Source organism: Ceratotherium simum, chromosome 3 (assembly GCF_057802395.1).
Source record: "Ceratotherium simum simum isolate JZ-2026a chromosome 3, ASM5780239v1, whole genome shotgun sequence".
Lineage (NCBI taxonomy): Eukaryota > Metazoa > Chordata > Mammalia > Perissodactyla > Rhinocerotidae > Ceratotherium > Ceratotherium simum.
Window position 1 is genome coordinate 97,343,983 of NC_141902.1, and position 24,968 is coordinate 97,368,950.

The following is a 24,968-nucleotide window of genomic DNA, read 5'->3' on the forward strand; positions in this document are numbered from 1 at the left end:
GGTGAGGCGCATCCCCTGTGTGCCTCTGCGTCTTTTCCTTGCAATTCTTTGACTGTTCGACTCTGGTTGTTCTCCAAAAACAAGAGTATAAAAACATAATAACAGGGGCCGGCCTGGTGGCATAGTGGTTAAGTTCATGTGCTCCACTTCAGCGGCCCAGGGTTCGCAGGTTCAGATCCCGGGTGCGGACCGATGCGCCGCTTGTCAAGCCACACTGTGGCGGCCGTCCCCTATAAAGTAGAGGAAGATGGGCATGGATGTTAGCCCAGGGCCAGTCTTCCTCAGCAAAAAGAGGAGGATTGGCAACAGATGTTAGCTCAGGGCCAATCTTCTCCACACACACACACAAACAACATAATAACAGTGGTTACATAAGTAGTGTGGGGTGGGGGGGAGAGGGAGAATCTCCCTCTGCCCTTTTCCTTAAGGTTCTTCTGGCTGGCCAAATAATTAACAAGACAGGTTAGCAGGAGAAAATAATACCAAGTTTAATAACATGTATACATGGGAGAAAGCAAATTCTCGTCTTAAATACCATGTTCAGCCAACGACAAAGGAGGATGGGGGGGGAGTCAGTTACAGGAGATTACCACTAAAGCACAGTAAACAAGAGTAAGGTTATTATGCAGATTTAAGGCCTCACCTTCCACATTGATAAGTCTCTAGCAATGAGGCCATTCCCCCTCTTCCCAAAACAGAGAGGGAGATACCTTTACAAATGGAGATTTCCCCTATAAGTGTAAAAGTTTGTCTGGCAACTCCTCGCAGGGCCATCTAGAGAATGTGGCCAGAGAGACAGAACTTCTGATAAGATGGGCTTGTTGGTGCCTTTCCTATTATAACATCTATTTTACATTATATTACAGCAATCAGATAGAAGATCTGTTCCAGGAAGGAGTTACTATGTCAAATTCTTTAGGCAGGTAGTGGGGGAGGTCAAAGGTCCCTCAGAGAAAACAATCAAGGTAAAGAGATATATTTCAGGGTGGCCAAATCTTGATCTCCCACAGTAGCTAATACTAATAACTCAGGAAACACTACTCAGTACAGGATTGAAAAGGTAATGGGACTTGTGATAAAAATTGACAAAGCAAAGGCATCTTTCTCTATTCTCCCCTTGAAACTCACTCAAAACAAAAAGAAAAAAATTCAAAATAAGAAGATGAAAAGAACAAAGAAAGCACTCCAGAGCTGGGTGTAGGGACATGCTTTCCCCCCCGCAGACCACAGAGCCAGGGGCAACACTCCAGCAGACGGCACAGAGCAAGCAGGAGGTGCATTTGTAAACCTCATTTCTAGCTCCATATCATGTTTCCAGCCTGTTTTTATTTTTCCCTTATTGTCATTTTTCTCTCTTTATATTTTATACATCACGCTAGACAAGATATAAATCAATCAAAATCACTACATAGCATAATATCCAATTTCTGTAATGATGACCCTGAGTCATTAATGTATTTTCTGCTTAGGATGGAAAAGAAGTGCAGAAGTATTACATCACAAATTGTTATAAGTTTTGGTGCTTAAAATAATACACCCCAGGCCTTTGAAGTTCTGCAGTCTGGAACCAGACTGGATTCCTGTCTCACCCATCTCTGAACAGCACCTCGAATGCCTTCCAAGTGGTGGGACCCCTGAGAGTCCCAGATAATCCAAACTTTAACTCCATTTCAGTAGTATCACTTGGCTCAGTGAAAAGTTAAACTTACTCAAAACGTCTATCTGGCTTGGAAAATTCCATGAGGGAACTCCTGGGTAAGAACTGATTCAGGGACGTGGCCTGGTTGGAGGTGAATGTTTACCGGCCTCCGTGCCTTTAAACCTCCATAAAACAAGAACAGGATGCTATGAAAAAAGGAAATCAAAGGGTAAAAATGAACTCAGAGATGAAAAACGATGGCTAAAATAGAAATTTTAACTCAGAGGTTAGAAAATAAAATAGAAGGGACCTGCCAGGAGATCAAATTAGACAAAGACACAAGAGACTACTGGAGACAAAGAGGAAATCCAGGAGGCAGGTGTGACAGGAGCCACAGTAAGACAACTATGAAAACGGACAACCTCGACGGTGGAGTGAGAAAGCCGAGCCGACAGGAAGCAGGAGTTGAGGGGGAGGAAGAGTAGAGTTCAGACATTGACTCAAGTGGATGGAGAAGACATAACGTTCAAGGATTTTACTGAGCATCACAAACACTGCCAAGGAAGAACCAAAACTAACCATCAAATGCTGAAAATAGCACAAGGGGGTCAGCAGGATTGGACAACTAAGAAAAATCCTCCTGTTTCTTAGCAACAAGTCAATGAATACTGTCTAAAGTTGCTCCTGGGTACTGGGAGTAAGGAGGAAGAGGGGGGACTGTTGCTTTTCATCATAATCTCTTCCATTTGATTTATTATTGTATGCATATATTATTTGAGTAAAAATGTTAAATTCTGTCATTAAATTAAAATGTTATTCGCCTCTCATGTCATTTTTGTTGTTAGTGCCCTTGAGTGGATTCCGACTCCTAGTGACGCTGTGTGCCGCAGAGCGGCACCCTGCCTGGTCTTTGTGCACCACCCTCTCACCTTCCAGGGCTATATCAGACAATGCTCCACTGTCATTCACAGAGTTTTCGTGGCCAGTTTTTTCAGAAGTGGATGACCAGGTCCTCTTCCTAGTCCGTCTAGTCTGGAAGCTCCGCTGAAACCTGCCCACCATGGGTGACCCTGCTGGTGTTTGAAATCCCAGTGGCATAGCTTTCAGCATCACAGGAACACGCAGTCCACAGTATGACAACCCACAGATGGGCGGTGTGGTCCCTGACTGGGAAATGACCCCGGGCTGCAGCGGTGAGAGCACCGGATCTTCACCACTAGACCCCAGGGCTGGCTCTCGTGTCCTTTGCTACTGAGTTTTGTCATGGGCAAGCTGGCACACCTTGGTGCCGAATGACACACCTTGCTGGTTTTTTTTTGTTTGTTTTTTTTTGTGAGGAAGATCAGCCCTGAGCTAACATCCATGCCAATCCTCCTCTTTTTGCTGAGGAAGACTGGCCCTGAGCTAACATCCGTGCCCATCTTCCTCCACTTTATATGGGACGCCGCCACAGCATGGCTTGCCAAGCGGTGTGTCTGTGTGCGCCCGGGGTTCCCAACCGGCGAACCCCGGGCCGCCGCAACAGAGCGCGCGCACTTAACTGCTTGGGCCACCGGACCGGCCCCCACACCTTGCTGTTTTTATTGAGACATATTCTCCACGAGAACCCCAGTGGCGCTCTCTATAAACACGAGGGGAGTGGTTCCTACCCTATATGTCACCAGTCATACCGGTACAAGGAAATGGAATGCAGGCATTATTCAGACTGATTCACAAAGTTACTCTATCCCTGCATCCACCTCATTCTGTCCTTCACAAACAATGATGTCTCCAGCTGAACAAAATGACGCCACTGTCCTGGAAAGATGCCTCAGTTCTCCAAGTCACCACGTGCTCATTTGCAGTAATTACATGTAAGAATCTGATCTAAAAGTTAAGACTGAATATTAACAAGGTCAGTGGCAAGGAGATATTGATGGGCAAAGCCTGGGGCTTAAAATTACAAGAAGAAATTTAGTACAGATAAATAGTTAAAAAAACAAACTTATAGGGAGGGTCTTAAAAATGATCAAAAGCCTTAAATGAGACAAAATCCTGGTGGGGCTCCCACAGGTAGTGTTCAGCTCCAGAAGAAGCCTACTGTCCTAACCTAAGCCGCCTCCTGACAAGCGATGTGGACTTCCATCATGTGATGGCGATGTGACCAGCTAGCCGTCCAGGTTGGGCCAGCAGCATCCTTACTCAGCAGTTCCTGTGAAATCATCTGAATATCTCATTGAGGGCCGGCCCCGGTGGCGAAGCGGTTAAGTGCGTGCCCTCTGCTTCTGCAGCCCAGGGTTTAACGGTTCAGATCCTGGGCGCGCACCGACGCACAGCTTGTCAAGCCATGCTATGGCAGCGTCCCATATAAAGTGGAGGAAGATGGGCACGGATGTTAGCCCAGGGCCAATCTTCCTCAGCAAAAAGAGGATTGGCATCAGATGTTAGCTCAGGGCTAATCTTCCTCACAAAAAAAAAAAAAAAAACTGAAGTACTAGGGGGGAAAAAAAGAATATTTCATTGCACCCACTTGGGATCTCTGCTCAAGAGCATCTTAAGCTCCTAAGAACCAAGACAAGGGGAGAAGGTGGGGCCTCCTACTTGGTTGGATTCAACCATAATTGCTCTGAAGAAAAGGGGTCAGCTGCTAAATAAGGTTTTTCAAACCAGTGTTTAAATGTTTTGCTCTCATTTTATCAAATGAGTGGAAAATGGAAAATGTGAAAGTGCTAAAATTAATAAGAAGCACAAATCTCATAAAGTTAATACGGTTGAGACAAAGATGAAAAGTACTAGATAAACCAAAGAGCTGATTTTTTTGCCTCCATCAAATGTCCCCTGGCCTCTGGCTGCTAGAGTGTATGTTCAATTGTAAAGGGAAAAAAGAACAGTTCAAGAACATACATGAAAAGCTAGAAGTAAATGTCATTTTAAAGGCTATCTGAAAATTGAGATACAGTTAGGGAAATTTTTAAAAATTAGTTCTCAGTGAATGAAATTTTCCTTATCACATGTCAGTCCATCATTCTGCTTGATCCAATATCTTCAGAAATGCACATGGACGGCAGCAGCAGGCGGCCTGTTCACAGTCAGGTCACATTAACTGGCGAGTCATTAACAGGACGGTTCCATCGCACTTCCCTCTGGTCGAACCACACCTGAAGCGCTGTGGTTAACTCCAGGCCTGTCTCAGCAATGGTGCTAAACAAGAGTGCGCTGAGAGAGGAAGACCGGAACGGTGAAGGATCCGGAAACACCTCACACAAACCATAACTGGGGATATTTAGCTTGCAAAGAGAAGATTAAGTCAGAGAATTTATCTTAATTCCGCGGGCATTTACTGAGGCTCTGCCTGGTGTTAGAGTCTGTAGGGAATTCAGCTATAAACGAGATGCCACCTTTGCCCTTGTGGAGCTTACCTGATAGTGGTTTCCAGATATCTGACAGATACTAAGTGGAGAGACAACCAGGAATTACGACCAAGGAGAGAAAAGTAAGAGACAGCTGAGCTTAACAGAAGAAAAACTATTCTCCATAGAAGGATATGACTGTTGATAGTCAGATATTAATTCAGTTATTCATTCAAACAACATTTATTGAGACTGGCTATCAATAATAATGGCATTATTGGTAAAGATAAATTGGGGATTCAGGTGGTTGGCTACCTCAGGATTGGAGGGAGTTGGCAGGGGTGGGGTGGGAGTGAGACAGGAACCAGGAGGTTAGAGGTAAATTATTATCATTTCCCTAGTTTGTAACCTAGGGTAAAGGTTTGGGATGCCTATCACATTATTAAAATAAACACAAAAGCTAAGCAAATTAATTAATTAATAGCGGGTCATGACAGAGTACCAAGAACCTAGGATTTTGATCAAAGTTTGCACTTGATGTTAGCATTTTAAAAAAAAAAAAGAAAGAAATTTTTGAATCAAGTATGACTCAGATTAATGGAGTAGATCCTAGACTTTCTAGATTACATACACTAGCCAAACTGTTCCTTCCTTTTCTCCTCCAATAAAATAGGGAAATCATTTAGGCTGCCAAATAGAACATTTTTAAAAATGATTTTAACAACCAAAAGCAGAAGTGGCAAAAATCTCAGAATATTGGACCTATTGAAAACATTTGGCTGCAGGAAACCTCCACCGTGTTTATTTTTCTTATTTTGCTGTGGATGAGTGAAAGTGTCTTCCAGCACCGTGGACTGGCATTAGGGATCCACTGGATTACCTCAAGTCTCATGTCCCTCTTGAGGATCACCCGACTGGATACCCTAACGGTTTGGTTTCCCTAGCAACGGAAGGGCTAAAACCTTAACATCCATTGATTATAAAGGACTTTATAGGACACACCACAGTTAACTAGAGAAATGACCACGTCCGTATAATATCTCTGGCTGTAATTCAAGAAGACTAAACTTTAGTGGGGTGGGAGGAGAAGGGAAGGATTTAAGATGATTTTCCTTACTAATGCTGTTTTACAGTAGGTATCCATTCTGCCAAAAACACAGACGCTCTGGGCATCACTCTTCTACTGCCAGAGCCCTCTCGTTTTAGGGTTAAAGAGACCTCTCCCTTCCAAGAAATTGTAAGGGACCTAGAGACTGGTAAGAACTCACAAAGCAGAGAGGTTTCCAACAAGGTCATAGGACTTATCTTACTTGCAGTCCCGTGGTCTTTGAGAGAGAAGCATGTCAAGAGCTTAATCTGGGATTAGGTCAATGAACTCTTATTGAGAACTGCCAAGTACTAGGCTCTTGAGCAGCTGGTTATGTAAACATCCTATATTCACAGAGGGGGCATGACTCCAAGAAGCCAATGATAATTCAAGCTCCTGGAGGATAAGAACCCCTTTTTTTAGGTATCCCTCAAGGCTAGACACATTGCAGAGGCTCCATAAACACATCAGAAGGATCTTTAAGGATTTTCACTCCCTATCTAAAAAGAGAACTCCAGCAATTCAGCAGTGAAAATTGGTCCAACTTTAAATGCTCAGGAATAAAACACTGTTCCATATTACTTAAAATAGGTTATTGTGGCTCTTCAAACCAATTTCAGAAATGACAATAAACAGAGGAATCAAAAATAAAACTCAATTGCACTAAAAAAGGTCAAATACAGAAAGACTACGTTGCTGGACCATTTGTACACAACTGCTTTATTTACAGACTGACAAAATCATTAGAAAGCAAACTATGAATAACTACTAATGGCAACAAATTAAGAGAGGCAGCCTGGAAAAGTCTAAGTCAAAAGAAATACGTTTGAAGCCTGGCACTCACTGCCTAACAGCCACATGGGCTGATGTAAATCATTTACTCTCCCCTAAACTTCCTTCAATTAATGTATCAAGTGGGGCTAACACTATCTGTCTTACCTTTCTCACAGAACTATTCTCGGGAACAAAGAGAGTGCGTCTGAAAGTGCACTGGCAATTACAAAACCCTTTAGAAATACAGTGGGTTGCTGTTTTTCAAATCTTTAAAGGCTATCTACTATAAACCTTTTCATTTCTCTCCCTTTCTTTTCAGTGTTTTAAAAACTCATTTTATCAAACCAACATTTAAGCACTTTGCAAACACTGTCTCATTCATTATTTATAACAAACACTACAATATATACTACTATCATTTCCCCACTTTACAAAAGAAGAAACTGAGGCACAGAGAAACAGCACGGGCAGTCTGGCTGTGCTGTCCTTGCCCTTCACCTCTGCACCGTGCAGCCACCTAAAGTCATCAGGGGTTCTGTTGACTCGCCCTTAGGCATCTTCGTCTTATCAGAATCCACAATACAAGAGGCAAAGCAGTCAGAACCACCCATTCCAAGTGTGGAAAGGAATCTCAGTGGCCACCTCACTAGGAAAGAATCATTTCTTTTCCTCCTTTCAATTGATTTCCAAAGGTTCAGGAGACACTTTTCGTCTTCAGAATACTGTTAGATGAAAGTACAGAACTCCATGGGAGGAAGCCTCTCCAAGGGTATTCGAAGCCATCTTTTAAATGCAAATTGAAGATTTTTTTTTGTAGTGTAGAAGATCTGGCAACAATGAAAGATCGTACTGTTGGGGGAAGAGGGAGAATCTCCCTCTGCCCTTTTCCTTAAGGTTCTTATGGCTGGCCAAATAATTAACAAGACAGGTTAGCAGGAGAAAATAATACCAAGTTTAATAACATGTATACATGGGAGAAGCTCAGAAATGAGCAACTCGTCCCTCTGTCTAAGCTGCTTGCTTAAGTATTGCAGCTAAAGGCAAGGAACGTGTTGGGGGCGGGTAGTGGTCTGGGACTTCAGAGGGCAGGAGGACAATTCTTCTCAGGGTCATCTATAGGTAATGTGGTCAGGGAGAGATAGAGTTTTTGATAAAAGAGGCTTGGTGCCTTTCCTATTGTAACCTCTATCCTACATTATCTTTACAGCCATCATGATAATAACTCCTTCCTGAAACAGATCTTTTGTTTTAAATTCTTTAGGCAGTTTGGGAGGGGAAACTCAAATATTCTTCCTGAGTTCTCTGAGCCCTTATTGTCTTCAGCTCAAAATAATCCGCATACCAGAGTGGTGCCTCCTGGGGTAGCTTGCCCTGAGCACCATCAGTACCAAACATCTAGCCTGGCACCCAACATACATCACGTGCTCGATTTGCTAAAGGATCAACATTTCTAAAAATTTAATTTCTCATCATGCTCAGATCCTATAATTCTGAGAAAAAAAATATTAAGTAACGACGTTAATCTAGAGCACTGGTGTCTAACTTCTCAGCTTGCGTCCTTTTTCAGAAAAATGATGAGAACATATACTCCTGAGGTGTGTGAAGATATCGATTTACATATATTAGTGCTTTAAAACACTATATAAAATCTTATGGACATTTAAAAGAAAAAACAAACACTGAAAAATAACTAATGAGCAGAAGTGTAAGTTCTGGTATTTTTTTCTGCAACCCAGTGTACAATCTTGAACATCTTCCAATATGCTCCACCCCCAGTGCCTTGGGAGACTACTAATGTAGAAAACACTGTCTGATTTTAGAACATGAGCTCCAGGGTCAGGCTGCCTGGGTCCAAATCCTGGCTCACCTTTTAGCTCTGTTGTGACCCTGGGCAAGTCATTCATCTTTCCTAGTTCTCAGTTTCCAAATCTCTAAAATAGAGATAACAGTAGTCCCTGCCTCACAGATGTAGTGATGATTAAAATTATGTCATGCCTGAAACGTCCTTAGCACAAAGGAGATGTTCAGTGACCGACGGCTAAACCAGAGCTGACATGTAATGCAAACCTCCTTTCTATAAACGGAGACAATGAAGCAGAGACATTAGTTACATGATACCCAGGCCACACAGCTGTGTCTCGACGGCTGACTAGAAGCCGTGCCTCCTAGCTCCCAACCAGTGATCTTTTTATTGTCCCCACTAATTCTAGACAAATGGGACACACCCCTGAAGTTCCCAACTTATTTATCTTTACAGCACTGAAGTTGAAAAAAAAATAGCCAAGACTCCAGTGCCTTTCCTTTGATAATGATTTGATGTTCAATCTATTTAATATCTCCCTTAAATCTATTCTCATTGCAATCCATACTCCAATAATGGTATGACCCTACAGCACACCAAGGGAAGCTCAGGTCTGCAGCTGGCTCACCACCAGGCTTCAGTGTTGACACAGACAGCAAGGTCTTGTTGGGAAATTAGACAGTGGAATTCCAGATACAACATTTTATTTGAACTCTGCATTCTTTTCATTGTCAACTGACACTTGAAGTATATGAATATTCCTCAGTAACAATAACCACAACCACCTTCTGCAAGTCTTATACAAACACCGGAATGAGCCATCAACACGTGTCTGGAGGACTGCGGTATTACACTGACAGTAGACAGACTTGTAGACACTCCACCTCCATAAGCAACAGGAAGGACAAATGTTCCCCCATCTTCTCTAAGTGACCCTTCTTAGAATGGCCATATAGTCAGGTGTCTCTTAAGAAAACAGCTTTGTCTTCCAGAAGGAAAACCAGGCATTTGGAGGATCAGATCTCAGTTTCCTGGGTCCTTATCACCTTCTCCTCTGCTGGGCTGACTTACTCATTCACACCCAACCCTGGAGAGAGACCACAGCAGGAAGCCAGGGCTACCTGAGGCCTCCATCCCCAGAATCAGAGGGGATTAAGACCCCGAGTCTTGAACATGAAAAGAAAAGAAAGAGCCCTCAATACAAACACCACCTCTCAGTGATTCCACCCATTCCTTCGGCTGATGCTCCAGGGCCTTCTATGCAAGGGGTATTGTACTGGGCTGAGGGTGAGTCCAGGAAGAATCAGAGACCAGCCTCTGATTCTCAAACAGAAAATGCTTCAAACAGATGGCATTCTTGCAGCGGAGTCAGATACAGCCAGAACTAACTAAAGACCAGGTGATAAGAGTGAGAAGAGACATATAATCAATTACGGGAGTGGAGGAAGGGACTGCCGCCCTGTTGGCAAGGCTCTGCGGGGAGACACGTCCATGGGCTCTGGGGCAGGGGGTTCTGAAGGGCCACTGACAGCTGCAGAAGGGCATTCCAGGTAAAGAGCACAGAAAAGCCAAGGCATTCTTTTCTTTCATAAATATACAGAGTGGTCTTTTATTCTAAGTAGCACTTTCCACAGAGTTGCTGATGGAAGAGAACACTCCTAAGAGATTTAGATTCCAATTGTTTTGGGTGTTAATCAACTTTGCAGTTCTTTAGTAAAAGTGAAGATGAAAGGATAAGATCATAAAAGAATGGATTTTAGAAGGTTACAGATGCCTACAAAAGTTCCCAAGAAACTTGTCTCATTTTCAGTTCAGAGAGAAAATACAGGGAAACAGAGAGGCAGGAGGAGTTAGGCAAATTAAAACTTAAATCTTCACCATACTTGATCCTGCAGAAGTAATCATGGTGCCCCCACATTTTACACATCGAGAAATGCTGGACCACACAGAGTCAGCACCAGGGTTTGAGAAAACAGTCCAGTGGAAGCCAGGAGGCATGAGTAATGGAGGGACCTCTGGCATAACTGCAGTCACGGCCTTCTACAGGGAATCACACCCCACTGCTAGGGGGCTACAGCCAGCACGGAGTGATGTGCTGCTCTCCTGGGTGCCTGGAAAGAGAACTCAGGGAAAACCAGCGCTCATTCTCCAGGCACAGCAAGTGACCAAAGAGCCACGACCCAAACAAGCGGGACACGCCAGGATGCTCCCCCAGAGACAGACCAGTCATTCACAGGAGCATCTGACCCTCCCATACTGGGTTCTTTCAAAGTCCTGGTAGAAGTGCTGATCAGAGACGTCCAGGAACCAGATGAAGAGATTGAACAGAGCTGTTACAGGGAGACTTTGGCAAGGATGAGGGCAGAGGCAGGGTTATCCCAGGTCCAACGCCAATTCTCCCAAGTTTGTTTTTGCTTTAATTGCTTTCCTTCTTTGAAAGGACAATTCCCAAATTTATCTCTAGCTCAGATCTCGCTCCTGAACTCCACTCATATCCTATTGCTTGCTCGACATCTCCACTTAGATGTCTGATGGGCATCTCAAACTCACCAACCAAATCCAAGCTAGACTCCTGTCCCCTCTCCCCCAGTCCTGAGCCACCCACAGCCCTCCCCCGTCTCAGTGACCAGCAACCCTAGGTTTCCTGCTGCTCCAGTGGAATCACCCTTGACATTCCCTGTCCCCACTCAGCATCAGCAAATATTGCTGCTTCTACCTTTAAAAAACATTCCAGGGCCGGCCTGGTTGTGTAGTGGTTAAGTCTGCAAGCTCAGCTTTGGCGGCCCAGGGTTTGCAGGTTCGAATCCCCAGCGCAGACTCATGCACCGCTCATTGAGCCATGCAGTGGTGGCGTCCCACATACACACTGGAGGAAAATGGGCATGGATGTTAGCTCAGGGCCAATCTTCCTCAGCAAAAAGAGGAGGATTGGTAAGAGATGTTAGCTCAGGGCCAGTCTTCCTCATTAAAAAAAAAAAAAAATCAATCTGAGCTTCTGGCTACCTCTCTGGTCCAAGCCACATCATCTGATTCCTAAAATTCCGCATGTGGATCCTAACTGGCTTCTTCCTTCTTCCCCCGGCACTCGAGCCCCTCCACCAAGGTATGATTGACACAATAGCCGGGGGATCCTTTTGACACCTAAGTCAAATCACGTCACTTCTGTACCCAAAGCCCTTGGAAGGCTCCCATTTCATGCCAGAAAAGCCAGAAGCCTTGTATTGGGGAAGAGGGAGAATCCCCTCCGCCCTTTCCCTTAAGGTTCTTATGGCTGGCCAAATAACTAAAAGACAAGTTAGCAGGAGAAAATAATACCAAGTTTAATAAGAGGTATACATGGGAGAAACCTGGGAAACTGAGTCTCTCAACACATGGCAGCGATTTTCACATTAAATAGATTTAGATAAAAACAAAGGAGGATGTTGGGGGTAGGGAGGGAGACAGGAGGGAGACAGGAATCACAGTAATCAAGAGTATGCAGGTTTAAGTCCTTTCCTTCCATACAGATAGAGCTTCCAGAGATAAGGCCATCCCCCCTCTTCCAAGTACAGGGAGGGAGATACCTTTACAAATGTAAATGTTTTGGTAAACAGAACTTTGAAAAGAATGGGCTCAGCAAGAATCCTCCCAGTCTGTCACTTTCAGGCATTAAGTTTGGGGGAAGGTTCAAGTTTCTTTGAGAGAAAATAATCAAGGTAAAAAGATATATTTCAGGGTGGCCAATTTTGATCTCCCACACCTGCAACGGTCTGTAGGCCCTGTATGAACTCGCCTCCCTACCCCAGGTACTCGCAGTCCTTGTCTCCTACTGTTCTCCCCTCTTCTGCACCTCATTCACCTGTTCCAGCCCCTCTGGTATCCTTGATGTTCTGTGAATCCAGCAAGCACACTCCATCTTAGGGCCTCTGTCACTGGCCCCTCCGGCACACAGCCACACAGCCAACCCTCACTGCTGGGGACAGAGGTCGTTCTCTGGAGGAAGCAGATTCCACACGTCCACTCATCACCTTACCCTGTTCTGTTTTTCTCCTTTTTCTATAGCATTTATCATATTCTAATCAACTCTTGTTCACATAATTATTCGGATTACTGTTTTTCATTGGTATCTGCCCACTTGTGAATGCAAGGTCCACAGGAGCAAGGATTTTGTTTGTTTTGTTCTGGAAAAATGCCTGGCCCATAGCAGGCCCTTAATACATTTGTTAAATAAGCAGATCCAACAGGATAGGAGGTTGAGCAAGAAGGGCTATTTCATAACCCAAAATTCTGGAATTGGAGCATTCCAGATCACAGGGTGCAAGGTGTGGCCAGATACAGGCTGTGGGGTGGTGCAGAGTGCAGGAGAATCACGGTGAGGAGTGGTCTGGGAACTGTGAAGCAGGCTTGTTGAGCAGGCTGGCAACATCCTTGAAGATTTAAGCTGCGAGGGATGACAGCAGAAGGTGGGATGGTAAAGAATATTGTGACCCAGATGCACAAACCGCTGAGGGGTATGAGCCTGAATCCTGGAGGCCAAGAGCTACCAAGAGCGTACAGAAAACTAAACATTTATAATATATCTATATTTACAATAAATATTCATAAAATTAAATTCATATTTACTTCAAAATAAACTTCCAAAACTCCCGGTATAATAATATAATAACCTAAGAATCTAAATGGATAAAAGGACAAGTTCACAATGAGCATCACTGCTCCAGGCAAAGAAGAATCCCACCAGTTCTGAGAAGGAGGCACTATCCCACCACCATGAGTCACTGCAGGGTCCTCGACCGCCTCCCCAGGGCACCTGACAGTCCCAGTGCTCCTCAAATACAGACGTCCCACCCTCACAGCAGGCCTGCTGGTTTAAATGGTTTACTCTGGGTCTGCTCCAGACCTTCTGGAAGAGTCTCTAAGGATGGGGTCTAGAATCTGTTTTAACACCACCACCTCCCCCACCCCCAGTAATTCTTATACTGAAGATCGTGAACTCTCATCACCATCTCATTCATTTATTTACTGAACACACACTCAGTGAGCACTCATCATATGCCAGGCTGTACTGTTCCAGGTGCTGGAGATGAAGCAGTGAACAAAGCCGCCACGCAGACTTAAGCCAGCATTGGGTCCTGGATGGATGGTGAGGAGAACGCGAGGCAGGGAGACGGGGCTGCCGCAGTGATGCAGGTACAACTTACTACCAAAGGCCTAGATTAAGGAAAGGAGATGAACAAGGAAAATTCAAAGGAAAAATAATAGACACTTGTGGCTGACCAGATGTGTGCGCGGGTGGAGAGGAAGGCACCAAAGGGGATTTGCAGCCTGGACCTGGATAAACGAAGGGTGATGTGTGGTCAGAGTGATGAAGAGCCGTGTCTGCAATCCACTGAATCGATGTGCGGCAGGACTGTCCAGTGGGTGCGCCCCCAGGCAGCTGGAACCCCAGGACTGCAAATCCCACTGGGCCTCAGGGAAGGAGACAGACTCTGGGACACCCTCTGCAGTTAGATGACAGCCCAGACTATCTTAATCCCTCTCTTTTAATTATATTTTAGCTTAATATGCTCTTAAGCCATCTTTCAAAGGTTTTCTTTAAGTTTTTAGTAGGAAAATCTAATTTATCCCAATTACATATACGACTCCAAGTTGATCTTAAAAAGTTATTTTATCCAGCCTAGTCATATAATGTGTTTAAAACTGATTAACATGTAAATGGTCCTTCCCTAACATATATATTAAGATTAAAATGGTATGAATGTTACAAATTATAAGGACGATGGTGATGGTTAAACAACACAGCAACCAAACACAGAGAATCAGAAACATCCTTGAGTTATTTATGACAATAAGGATAAATCAAATTATTTAAGTTAAACTAATAAGGGGAGCAGATTTTGCCACCCCAAAATATGCCTCTGGCATATTGGTCATTTTCGGCTGGTTGTTTTTTTAAAAACAGCAGACACAAGAGAAGCTCTGAAAACTGAATAGAAGTTGCCCTTCTGGAAGAAGTATTTACATTTATAAGGAAATCTCCATTTGTAAGGGTGTCTCCCCCTCTGTACCAGGAAGGGAAGGATGACTCTAAATCTCTAGAAACTCTTATCAATGGAGAAGGCAAGGACTACATCTGCATAACAGCCCAACCCTTGTTGACTGTGCTTTTCCTGGTCACCTCACATAACTTACTCCCCACCCCAACATCTTATTCTGTCTTTAGCAGAAGAAGGTATTTAAGGCGATGGCTTCAGCCATTTGGGGGAGTTCCTCCGTTTTCCTAGGTCTCTGTCCTGTATACAGGAGGTATACATGTTATTAAACTTTTGCTTATTTTTGTTATTCTGTCATGTATCAGTTTAATTATTAGACCAGCCAACGACTCTAAAAGGAAAGAAGGAAAAATGTTTCCGCCCCTACACCAGCATACAAAAACCCTGTTCTGGTTCCACAGACCTTTGCAGTCAATGGATCATCAGGGCGCATGGCGTGGTTCTGTCCACGACAATCACTAGAGACAGTGTTGGATAAGCTGGAATTCTCATTTGATTATCAACCACAATAACAAAGGTGTTAGCCAGCAGAGTGATAATTAACTCCTGGAAACTCACTGTGGATATACTCTGAATACAGGCTTGCTTTACATTTTCCCCCAATGTAACTGCCCAGATTTCATTTTGATCCATTTAAAAATGTAAACTGAAGGAACAAACTAATAATCAGTCCTGGAGGTTCTCAGCGCTCCTTTTTCACTTGCAAATTTAAGCAGTGCTCTGTTAACCAGTAATCTTGAGGTGGGACTAGTCTCAGTGATTCAGCCAGTAACTGATATGCAACAGTTAACTATTAGTCTGAGCAGTGAATCTGAATGACCTAGACTTCCCTGAAACAGAGGTTTCCAGTTTCACCATGGTGCCACCGCCCTTCAACACTCTCAAGTGAATCAATAATGTGGAAGTTATCAACAAGCTCCATTACGCAGAGCCTTGAAAACTCAACAGGAATCTGAGGCATCATGGGAGCATTCATATTTTAAAAAGAAGTGTGCAAGTGGTCCCCGGCCAACTTTAGGAAAAGAGAAGGATAACTATTGAAGGTCGTCCACTAGTAAACAGCAACCAGAATGTCCTGAGCAGTGGAAAGAGACGGGGTCGCCTTCTCATCTTCTCCACCCCCAACTCTGCACCCAAAGAAGTCTCGTTCCTGCCAGAACACACACCCAGCTCCCGAAAGCTGAGCCTGGAAACTGCATGGTAGAGGGAGCAGAACAGGAATGGTTTGCAAAGTAATTGCAAGGTATTAGATTACAGGTCAAGTTTCCTCTCCTTTTAAGATCTCCTTTGGGGATATAAACACCTAGGTAGATGAAGCCCTATCCGATTTACAACACTAAAGCACACCACTCCCCAAGCTAAAACAGGAGAGTAGAGCCCTTGAGGCCAGAGAACCACAGTCCAAAGAGCCTCTCCCCCCTTAGCTGCAATGAAACTAAAACATCCTTGCTGTTCCCCTCCGTCCACACCCACCAAGCTAGGCTTCCCTGGGTATTATTTACACTATGGAGAGTGGGGAAGGAAGCAATTTCTTTAACGCACCTTCTGATCTAAGCTTATGGTTTTTGGCACGATCTGAGCATTTGGCTATTACATAGGTCTGATATTTTATTAGTAATCCTAAACAGCAATAACACCCCGTTTGTTGTGCTCTTTCTATGTGGAAGGCATTGTGCCAGAGCCCCTGACATGACATGGTTGCTATGATCATTATTATTACCATTACCATTATGATTTTAACTGAGGTTCAGAAAGGTTAATAAACTTGCCTGAGGTCACGCAGTTAATATGTGGCACAGGCAGGACCCAACCTTGGTCTGTTTGACTCCAGAATTTCTGCCCCTAACCATAAAGAACATCAGAGAACGCTCAGATTTGCAGGAACATTCCTCCCCAGGTTACCCTTGAGACGACCTTGCCTGTGTTACTCTGATAGCAGAGCCAGAAATCAGCTACAGCTGTAAATCATCTAAATGAAGAAATCAATCATTAAATCATTTCAGGCTCGAGGTACACAGAAGTCCACTGGCTCCCTGCAGTCTTGGCCCTCGTTCCTCCTGCCTTCTTCACCCAACGCCTCGCCCTTTCTCCTCTGCCCCAGAGGCTGTCCAGAAGAATGTCCACACCACAGATCACTTTCCACAGGTGGCCCCCCTGTCCCAGGGTGGAAAGCACCTCTGCTGTAGGGCAGAAGAAAGGAGAGGCAACAGGAGGAGGGACCTATTTTTCTACAGCCTCTCATTTCCAGGCTGACAACGGGAGCCCACACGCTGGTCACAAAAAGGTAACGATATCACTGCTCTACTGACCTGGTTTATGGAATTAATCACGTTCTGTTCTTCACAGCCTGTGCTCTCTCGTCAGAGTGAACTCTGTCACACCCAAGGGGCTGAGTGGAGTGCAGATGGTTCCATGCATCCCTCTACACCTAGAAGAGGAGTCCAAGAAGTGCCCCAGAGTGGACACGTCAGGGCGTGCTCATCCCGGCCATGGCCCTTCTCAGGACTGCTCCTGACCCAGCCCAATGAGGCAGCAGTGTTTAGCCTAACGCAGGTACAACCTGGTGAAGCACGAATGCGTACCAGGTATCTGTGAGCCCAAGGGAGGCCAGTTCCTGGGCAGCTGAGTCAGGGGTGGGCAAGAGTTTGTTGGGGGTTGAGGAGCAAAGACCAGGAATGAGGGAAGAGGTTTGTTGTAGAGAGCAATGGAACAGGCATGCAGAGAGAAGGGGACGTCAGAAAGCAGGTCAGCCCAGACAGCGGCGGCGGAGGGCAGGGGCCAAGGGCCTCCATGCTCTCGGGGCCCCACTTCCAGCTCCCATGGGACTCGGGAATCTCCCACGTATAAAGGCAGCTGTCCTTTGAACAGATGCCCCTGCCTCTGGTCCATTCTAGTGGTGCCTGGCCACCAAGATCTGTGACTAAAAGCATCTACGTAAGTGTATAAAAAAAATCTTCTCTAACATTCTCTTTTCTTCACCTGTTGACCAATTAAATTGTGGCCAATCCTCAACTGTACACTGACCTCTGGATGTTTATAGGCCAGTGCATCTCAACCCTGGCTGCACACACACAAACACACACACACACCCATATATACATTTGTACATATATGTATACAGATACATATACACGAATATGTGTACACATACATACCTACACACTTGCATGTGTAAACATGCACTTGTACATATATACATATAGACACACATACATGCACATATCTGTGTGTGTCTAGATACACACACACACACACACACACACACACACACCCTTTTATGAAATCCATCTGGAAATGCTGAAGTGCGGCCAGGGCTGAGATCCATTGTAGAGACTGAATCCACCAAGTTCCCCAGTGTAGCCAAGAAAAGCACATTCAAAAACATTAGCTGCCTTCCCTGAAAATCGCAAAACAGAGCCTCACGGGAGGCATCTCAGAAGCCACATTGCTGGGTCCCCTGCTTTCAACACAATGGAACGTGAAGCCCCACGTTCAAGGTGAAGCCTTGTTTAAGGTGACATAATGGATTAGAGGAAGCGCTGGAATGAGAACTTATTTCCCTAGTTCAAAAGGTTTTGTGTTTATCTAACTTTTGTGAATTAAATCTTTTAGACAAATTAGGAAGCCTACTATTTAAAGCAATCCTGAAAATAAAAAGTCATTCAAATATCCAAGTAATGACCCCCAAGTGTATCTGCACTGAGATTCTGGATCCCAGGACAGAAGACTTCCTACAGCGGAGCAGATTCAGAGCCTCAACACCAGCGTAAGCAAAATCCAATAGAAAAGATAAATCTGCTACAAAATGAACACTGAAATTCCTAAAGCCAGATTCTGAGGCTTATGTGAATTATCAACACTGAATAGATTGGAGAAGTGACTGAATTGGGGCAGAGGGTGAGGAGCAAAAGCAGCAGTGGAAGGTAGGGAGCGACCTTAGGTGTTCACTTTAGGTGACCTCAGGATAGCATAATTTAAGTGACTTCTTCAGAAACAAAGAAAAAGGCCTCTTCCACAACATGCCATTGCACAGTAGAGTTTTAAGACTGAGCCTCCAAGACTGCCTGAAATAAAAACAAGTATGCTCAGAAGAGAAACACATTAAGGTGTTACTGCCCGTAACACAGAAACATGAACTAGCTTGTCAGATCATCTGCAGCCGGATTACCAGAGGAAATAAGGCCCCTCAAAACAGAACCATGGATAAGTTAGCTTGTAGGATGGGGGCAAGAGGTCAGAATCTGGTTCAGCTAGAGAGCAAACCTGCTGAGGCACAGTGAGGGGAGCCTAAAGAAGCAGACACGGCACAAGAGCACTTGAAGGAAGGGAGAGGAGACGCCGGAGCTTCCAACCGAACCCCCAAAGCACACTCCACGCGCTGCAGTTTCAACAGGTCTGTTCTTAAGAGTTACGTTCTTCCTAATGGGATATTCTCATAGTGGCTGCCTTGAATTGCAAGCTGATATTCTATTTCCTTTCTAGAAATATCACTATGCTTTCACCTCATGTCAAACACTATTCATAACACATTCTGTTTCTCTTGTCCCTCCCTAATCAGTCAAACTCAGGTAGAAATCCTGAGCATTCTTTCTTAATGGCACCATAGTATTCCCTCTGAGAAAACCGAGAACAAAGAAGTCAGGGCATTCACTTCAACGTGCCCAGGAAGGTAACTGTTCTGCTGCTCCCAGGAGAAATTCATCCTGTGACCCATAACTGTAAACACCATTTTCAACCAACAGAAGGGGCTTTTTAAGGACTCACTCCCTGAGGGTGTCCACTACAGCCTTCCCCTCTCAGGGATTTCCCAATTACGGGTCCTTGATTCACAGGAGCAAAAGTTATAAAACAGCAACACATGGTTACATATTCACAATGGCTCTAAAATCTATTCCATCCTTTCACAACAAAAAGAAACAGTTTCAGGTTAACGATACTCAAGGAGAACCTACTGTAGTGTCTGGTACAAGTACAGTATGGATACTGTGGTAATGGCTAATGGTTTGTTGGTTGAATGAATGAATGAGTGAATGAAATATCATCTTTTGTAGTTTGCCTTTTGCACCCAGGCACTGAGAGACTCTACCCTCCTCTCTCTGCATTTGCTTCTCTGACTGGGTCAGTGTTTCTGTGTCTTTGTTACCAAATGCCTTTCTCCTCCATAGTCCTTGCATCAAATAGAAGGATCAGACAACTTCTGTGGCTGGCACTGATAAACACCAAGAACAAAGTGAATCACAAATGCCCTACTCTCCTGTTTTTCTATATTAAAATGTTTCAGCTAAAATACTCTCCACCTATCTTACACCTCATTCTCTGGGTTATTTGCTTGTTTGGGTTTATGCTTTCAAATCAGCTTGATTCACTCCCTCCTGAATCACAGGCCCCACTTCTGCAGCTCATGTCCAGAGGACCCCCGAAGGATGTGTGTGGAGGAGTCTTACTCCCACCTTAGCCAACAGGCAGCCTTTCCTGCACAGATTAACCACTTCCCCAGCTCAAGTTACAACACTACCCTCCAATAAGGCTACCCTGATTTTCAGCGTCTTTTCCACAAATACTTCTAAGTGATTCCAAGTCATGCCCTCAATTGCTTGTATTCACAACATACTTAACAAAGTATGTCAGTAACACAAATGGAAAGCACGGCCTACCTTCAAGCTCCCCATCACACTTAGGTTCTCTGTTGTCTCTCCTCACTGTTCTCATACAGCTGCTGGGGGACTAAATATTTGTGGGCCCCTCCCAAATTCATGTACTAAAACCTAACCCCCAAGGTGATGTTATTAGTAAAGTGATTAGGTCTTCAGTGTGGAGCCCCTATGAATGGGATTAGTGCCCTTATAAAGTAGCCCAAGAAAGCTCCCTTGCCCCTCCCGCCACGTGAGGACACAAGAAGTCGACAGTCTACAATCAGGAAGAGGGTTCTCCCACACCTGACCATGCCAGCACCCTGATCTCAGACTTCTAGCCTCCAGAACCATGAGCCATAATTCCTGTTGTTTATAAGGCACCTAGTCTATGGTATTTTATTACAGCAACCCCAGTGGACTAAGACACCAACTTACTTCTATGAGTCCACACTCTTCCTGGCTCCTTCAAATCCCATCTCTCTTCTACACCTTTTTCAGTAATTTTTCAAATTAGACTATAACAATCGTCATTTATTGGCCAAATAGCAATGACCACGTTTGTTGCCTTCAAATTTACTTCCTCCTGAAACTGTTATTCTGGATGATTTGCCCACCTTATCACTCATCATTTAGGAGATTTGCTGCCTTTACCCACGCAAATACTCGGGAGTATTTATGAAGTCCTCATCAAGGGCTGGGCAGCTCACCACAGCATGCACAGGAGCTGGCACAGACAGGTAATGGATAAAGAATGAACAGAAATACACAGGAAAGGTTACTCTTACTCTGTTTTTCAATACAGACACTTTGGTGCTGCAAACACATGCATATAACAGATACAAAGTGGATCAGACCTCAAGCCAATACATCATCACCCCTTTTTTGTCTATGGCTGTACCCATGGATAGTAAAGTCTGGAGGTAAAATAAGACCCAACATTTGTTAAGAATCCAACTTAGGAAAAATTGAATTTACCCCATTTACTTATGGGGCATCCATATGTGCAATCCATTAAACAAGCATTTAATGAGTGCCTATTATTTTAAGGCACTTTGCCAGTTGTTGGGAATATAGATGTGGAGTCCTTGCTCTCAAGGAACTTTCAATTTAATGGGAATACACTTAAATAACAGGATATAGCAACACAGGGTGATAAGTGCAGGTAAAGGGGCTGAGTGCCAGGTGCACAGGAACACGAAGGCTCTTTGACTCCAGTCAGGATCCAGTCAGGATCTCATGTTCCTGGCAGAGGAAAAAGGCTTATACAAAAGGCCAAATGTGAGCACAGGAGGGAGGACAAGTCCTGGGCCAAGTACTGCGGGGGTGCACAGTAGTGACACACCCTACAGTCCTCCTGGGGGCAACCTGAGCACAGAGACTGAGGTGCCTCAGGACAGGGCAGGCTCTCCAATCACTGTCCTGAGCACTGCCGTTAAGCAGTCAGAAAAGAAAAAGATCCCCAAAGACACGGGGGCTGGGAGGTGGAGGGGGTACCCAACTAGGGAAGAATGGGTGGAAGGTACTGCTGCTGGGGCCATGACCAGAACGGGGCTGTAAATGGGCAGAGAACAGGACATGTTCCAGGCAAGGTTAGAGCAGAAGAACCACAGAACAGCGAGAGAGGACAGGCCGCAGGACGGCGGGTAAGGGACTGACTAGCTTCAGAATCAGGTGCCTCCTGTGTTATTAGAACAACTGAGACACATACATGCACCTCTTGAGAAATCTGATAAACAGGAATACTCGGTGCCGTGGAACGAGTACTGAGCTGGCAGCCGAGAGACCTGCGCTAATTCACCATGAGCTTATCTTCCCCAGGCCTCTCCCAGGAGAGGTGGGTGCACAAGAGCAGTGTCCAGAAATGAGTCGGAAAATAAATTCAATGGTTCACAACCAGCATTCTTTTTCCTCTCTTTTTTAATTTTACATGAAATAGAACATATTCTGCCATGTGCACTGCCCATAGAAAAAATACTGTTTTGTGAAATGTTTGCTTCAGATAGATATAGATGTGTATGTGTATGCTTGATCAAGATATAAAATGTTTCTTACTATGGGGTCACAATCAAAAAAGTGTGAAAAGCACAGACAAGAGGATTTGTAAGGTGTCTTCAAATCCTAAGAGTCTCATTTAGCATTTAAATTCTAACCCATTTTACAGGAGTGTAAACCAACCTAGATGAGTTCTGGCATAAAATTAAATCATGAGCAAAATTTAGATATACCACCAGATAATTCAATGAATTGAATCGTTTATCCAAACCAATGACCTTAATTAAACTAAACTAGGACAAGAGTCTCTGGAAATAACCACGCTCACACATGTTGTATCACAGACACACCTGCCCATGCAGGGCAGAGGATTTACTCCATGTATCTGCATAGGATACCTTCTCATCTGCGTAAACCACTTTCGAAAAGCTATAATCCAAATGAACTCGTTCAGGAGAACATGAATAAGCGACGTATATTAAATCCTAAGTACTTCCTTGTTGGACAACCCATTTTCCCAGAAAGGCAAAGAGTAATTTATGAGCCTATGTATGAACAGGAGACAAAATCATTAATGTCAGCAATCTGCATAAGCCGAGCAAACACATTTTAGATAAAAACTATGTAAGCGCCAATTACACTTATTCTGGGACTCTTTCACCTGAAGAAACCAGATGTCATTACTGACATGATCTCAGGTATTTTCACCATGACTGCTATGCGGTGGGTCATAAATACCAAAACTGGAGCACAAACAGGTGACGTGACTTGCTCACTTACTAGACTTTTGTCTAAGTTGAGAATAAAACTCAAGTGTCCTGTTTGCTTGTCTTACCAGGTCTAGCCCGGAAACCATGCCCCCAATTTGTGACTTGCACATAAAAGTCCCTCCCTCAATAAATACTTCCCAGTCCTTCTTTGAATACTAATTCAAGGTCAAGGGATTCCCCAAACCCTGTAACATAAGATTCAAACTCATCCTGGGCTGTAACTGAGGCTCTGTGAAAGGTGCCAGGCCAACAGCCACCAGCTAACTTCTGCCCACACAGTCCCAGCTATTCTGTCCCACCAGGAGGCAAACTTCACACCTTCCGACCCCCCAACCGCCTCCACGGCCGCCCAGACACTGCCCCGCGGAGCACTTCACAACCGGAAAGTCTTCTGGAGGTCATCCGTCTCGCCCCGTGATTTTACAAGGAAGGAAACAGAGGTCTCGAGACTCCTGGGTCTTCCCCAAGGTCACTTCAGCATGAGGACCTTCACTCGCTGGTTGCCGGCTCACACAAAGTCAGCGCGCACCAAGTTGTTTCTGCCGGTACTTAAGCACCCCCACGCTGCCACTCGCGGTGACCAGAACCACAAAAGACCCAGCCGGTGGACCGGGGCCCCCAGGCGTGCCCAAGCAGGCAAATCCACCGAGTCCGAGCTCTCCAGGAACCTGAGGGCCGGCGGGGGTTTTGGAGGCAGTGGGAGAAAGCCAGCGAAAAGCAAGTCCATAGCGGCCGGGGGCTCTCTGCTCGCTCACAGCCCCCGAGGAGCGGCCCTCTCCCCACAGGCCGCCCCAGAGGCCCCAAGGGGACCCCCACCCGCCTCCCCGCAGCTGCAGGCCAGGCCTGGCGACCCCGCCGGGCTCACCGGGTGCGCAGCGCCTGCCACGCGGCGTCGATGTCGGCGTAGAGGTTCTTCTCGGAGGGCTTGCCCGAGCTGACGCCGTAGCCCGAGTAGTCGTAGGAGAAGATGTTGCAGTTGATGCGCGAGCCGAGGCCGATGTAGAAGCTGCACATCTGGCCCAGGTCCACGGCGTTGCCGTGCGAGAAGAGCAGCGTGTAGCGGCTGGAGGGCGCGCAGCGCACGAACATGCAGCCGAGCCGGTTGTCCCGGGCCGTGCGCGAGAAGAAGACCTCGACGGCGTCCAGCTCGCGCTGCGAGTACTGCCAGTCGGCGCGCTCGCTCAGGTGCAGGCTGCACGCGCCCCCCGCGCCCGCGCCCTCCTCGGGCTGCTGCGGCGCCGGCTGGGCCGCGGCGGTGGCGGCGGCGGCGGCGGCCGGGGCGGGGATGGGCGCGCCGGGGCCGCGCTGCTCGGGCGCCAGCACCGTGTAGGTGGGCTCGGGCGGCAGGAAGGCCAGCTTGGCGGCGATGCGGCTCGGGCACGGCGGGCAGCAGAAGAGCCAGCACAGCTCGCCCAGCGAGAAGCCGTTCATCCTGGGGCCTGGCTCGGGCATCGGGGCGGCCTGCGGCCTGCCGGCCCGGCAGGCTGGCTGGCTTGGGAGCGAGGGCGGCGGGCGGGCGCGCGGCGAGGAGGGCGGGGACCGCGGAGGCCGGCAGCGGCCCGCCCGCCCGGCGGCGCAGGGGGAGGAGGCGGGGCCGGCCGGCGGGCGCGGCGCTGCGGGCCGGGAGGGTCAGCGGCGGCCCCGCCGTCCGGGCGAGGCGCGGGGGTCCCGCGCACGGCACACAAAGCCGGCGGCGGCGGCCATGCCCCGCTCGAGCGCCCGCCCCCCGCTCCGCACCCGCACGCCCGCCGCCACTTCCGGGCGACTGCGCGGCGCCCCGGGACACGGCGCGGGGCGGCATCGGGGCGGGGCTCCCCGCCCGGACACGGCGCGGGCCGGCGTCGGCCTTTCACTCCGCGCGCCGGGACGCGGGCACCTTGGCCTTGGAAGCGCATCCTCGTTCCCGGGACG

The 24,968-nt window shown here is 46.3% G+C and overlaps 1 protein-coding gene across 2 annotated transcripts in view; it reads right to left on the bottom strand.

Annotated features, from left to right (window-relative positions):
- ABHD17C (abhydrolase domain containing 17C, depalmitoylase) overlaps positions 1-24,686 on the bottom strand; it is a 55,301-nt gene extending 30,615 nt beyond the window's left edge. Inside the window, exon 1 of one of the 2 annotated variants that reach the window (XM_087429055.1) lies at positions 23,923-24,686. In XM_087429055.1, coding sequence (XP_087285181.1) covers positions 23,923-24,509 — 587 coding nt within the window. In that variant the 5' untranslated portion in view covers positions 24,510-24,686. The remainder of the gene's footprint in view (positions 1-23,922) is intronic. The other variant, XM_004432006.2, reaches the window with a different exon arrangement.
- Positions 24,687-24,968: the final 282 nt, after the last annotated feature.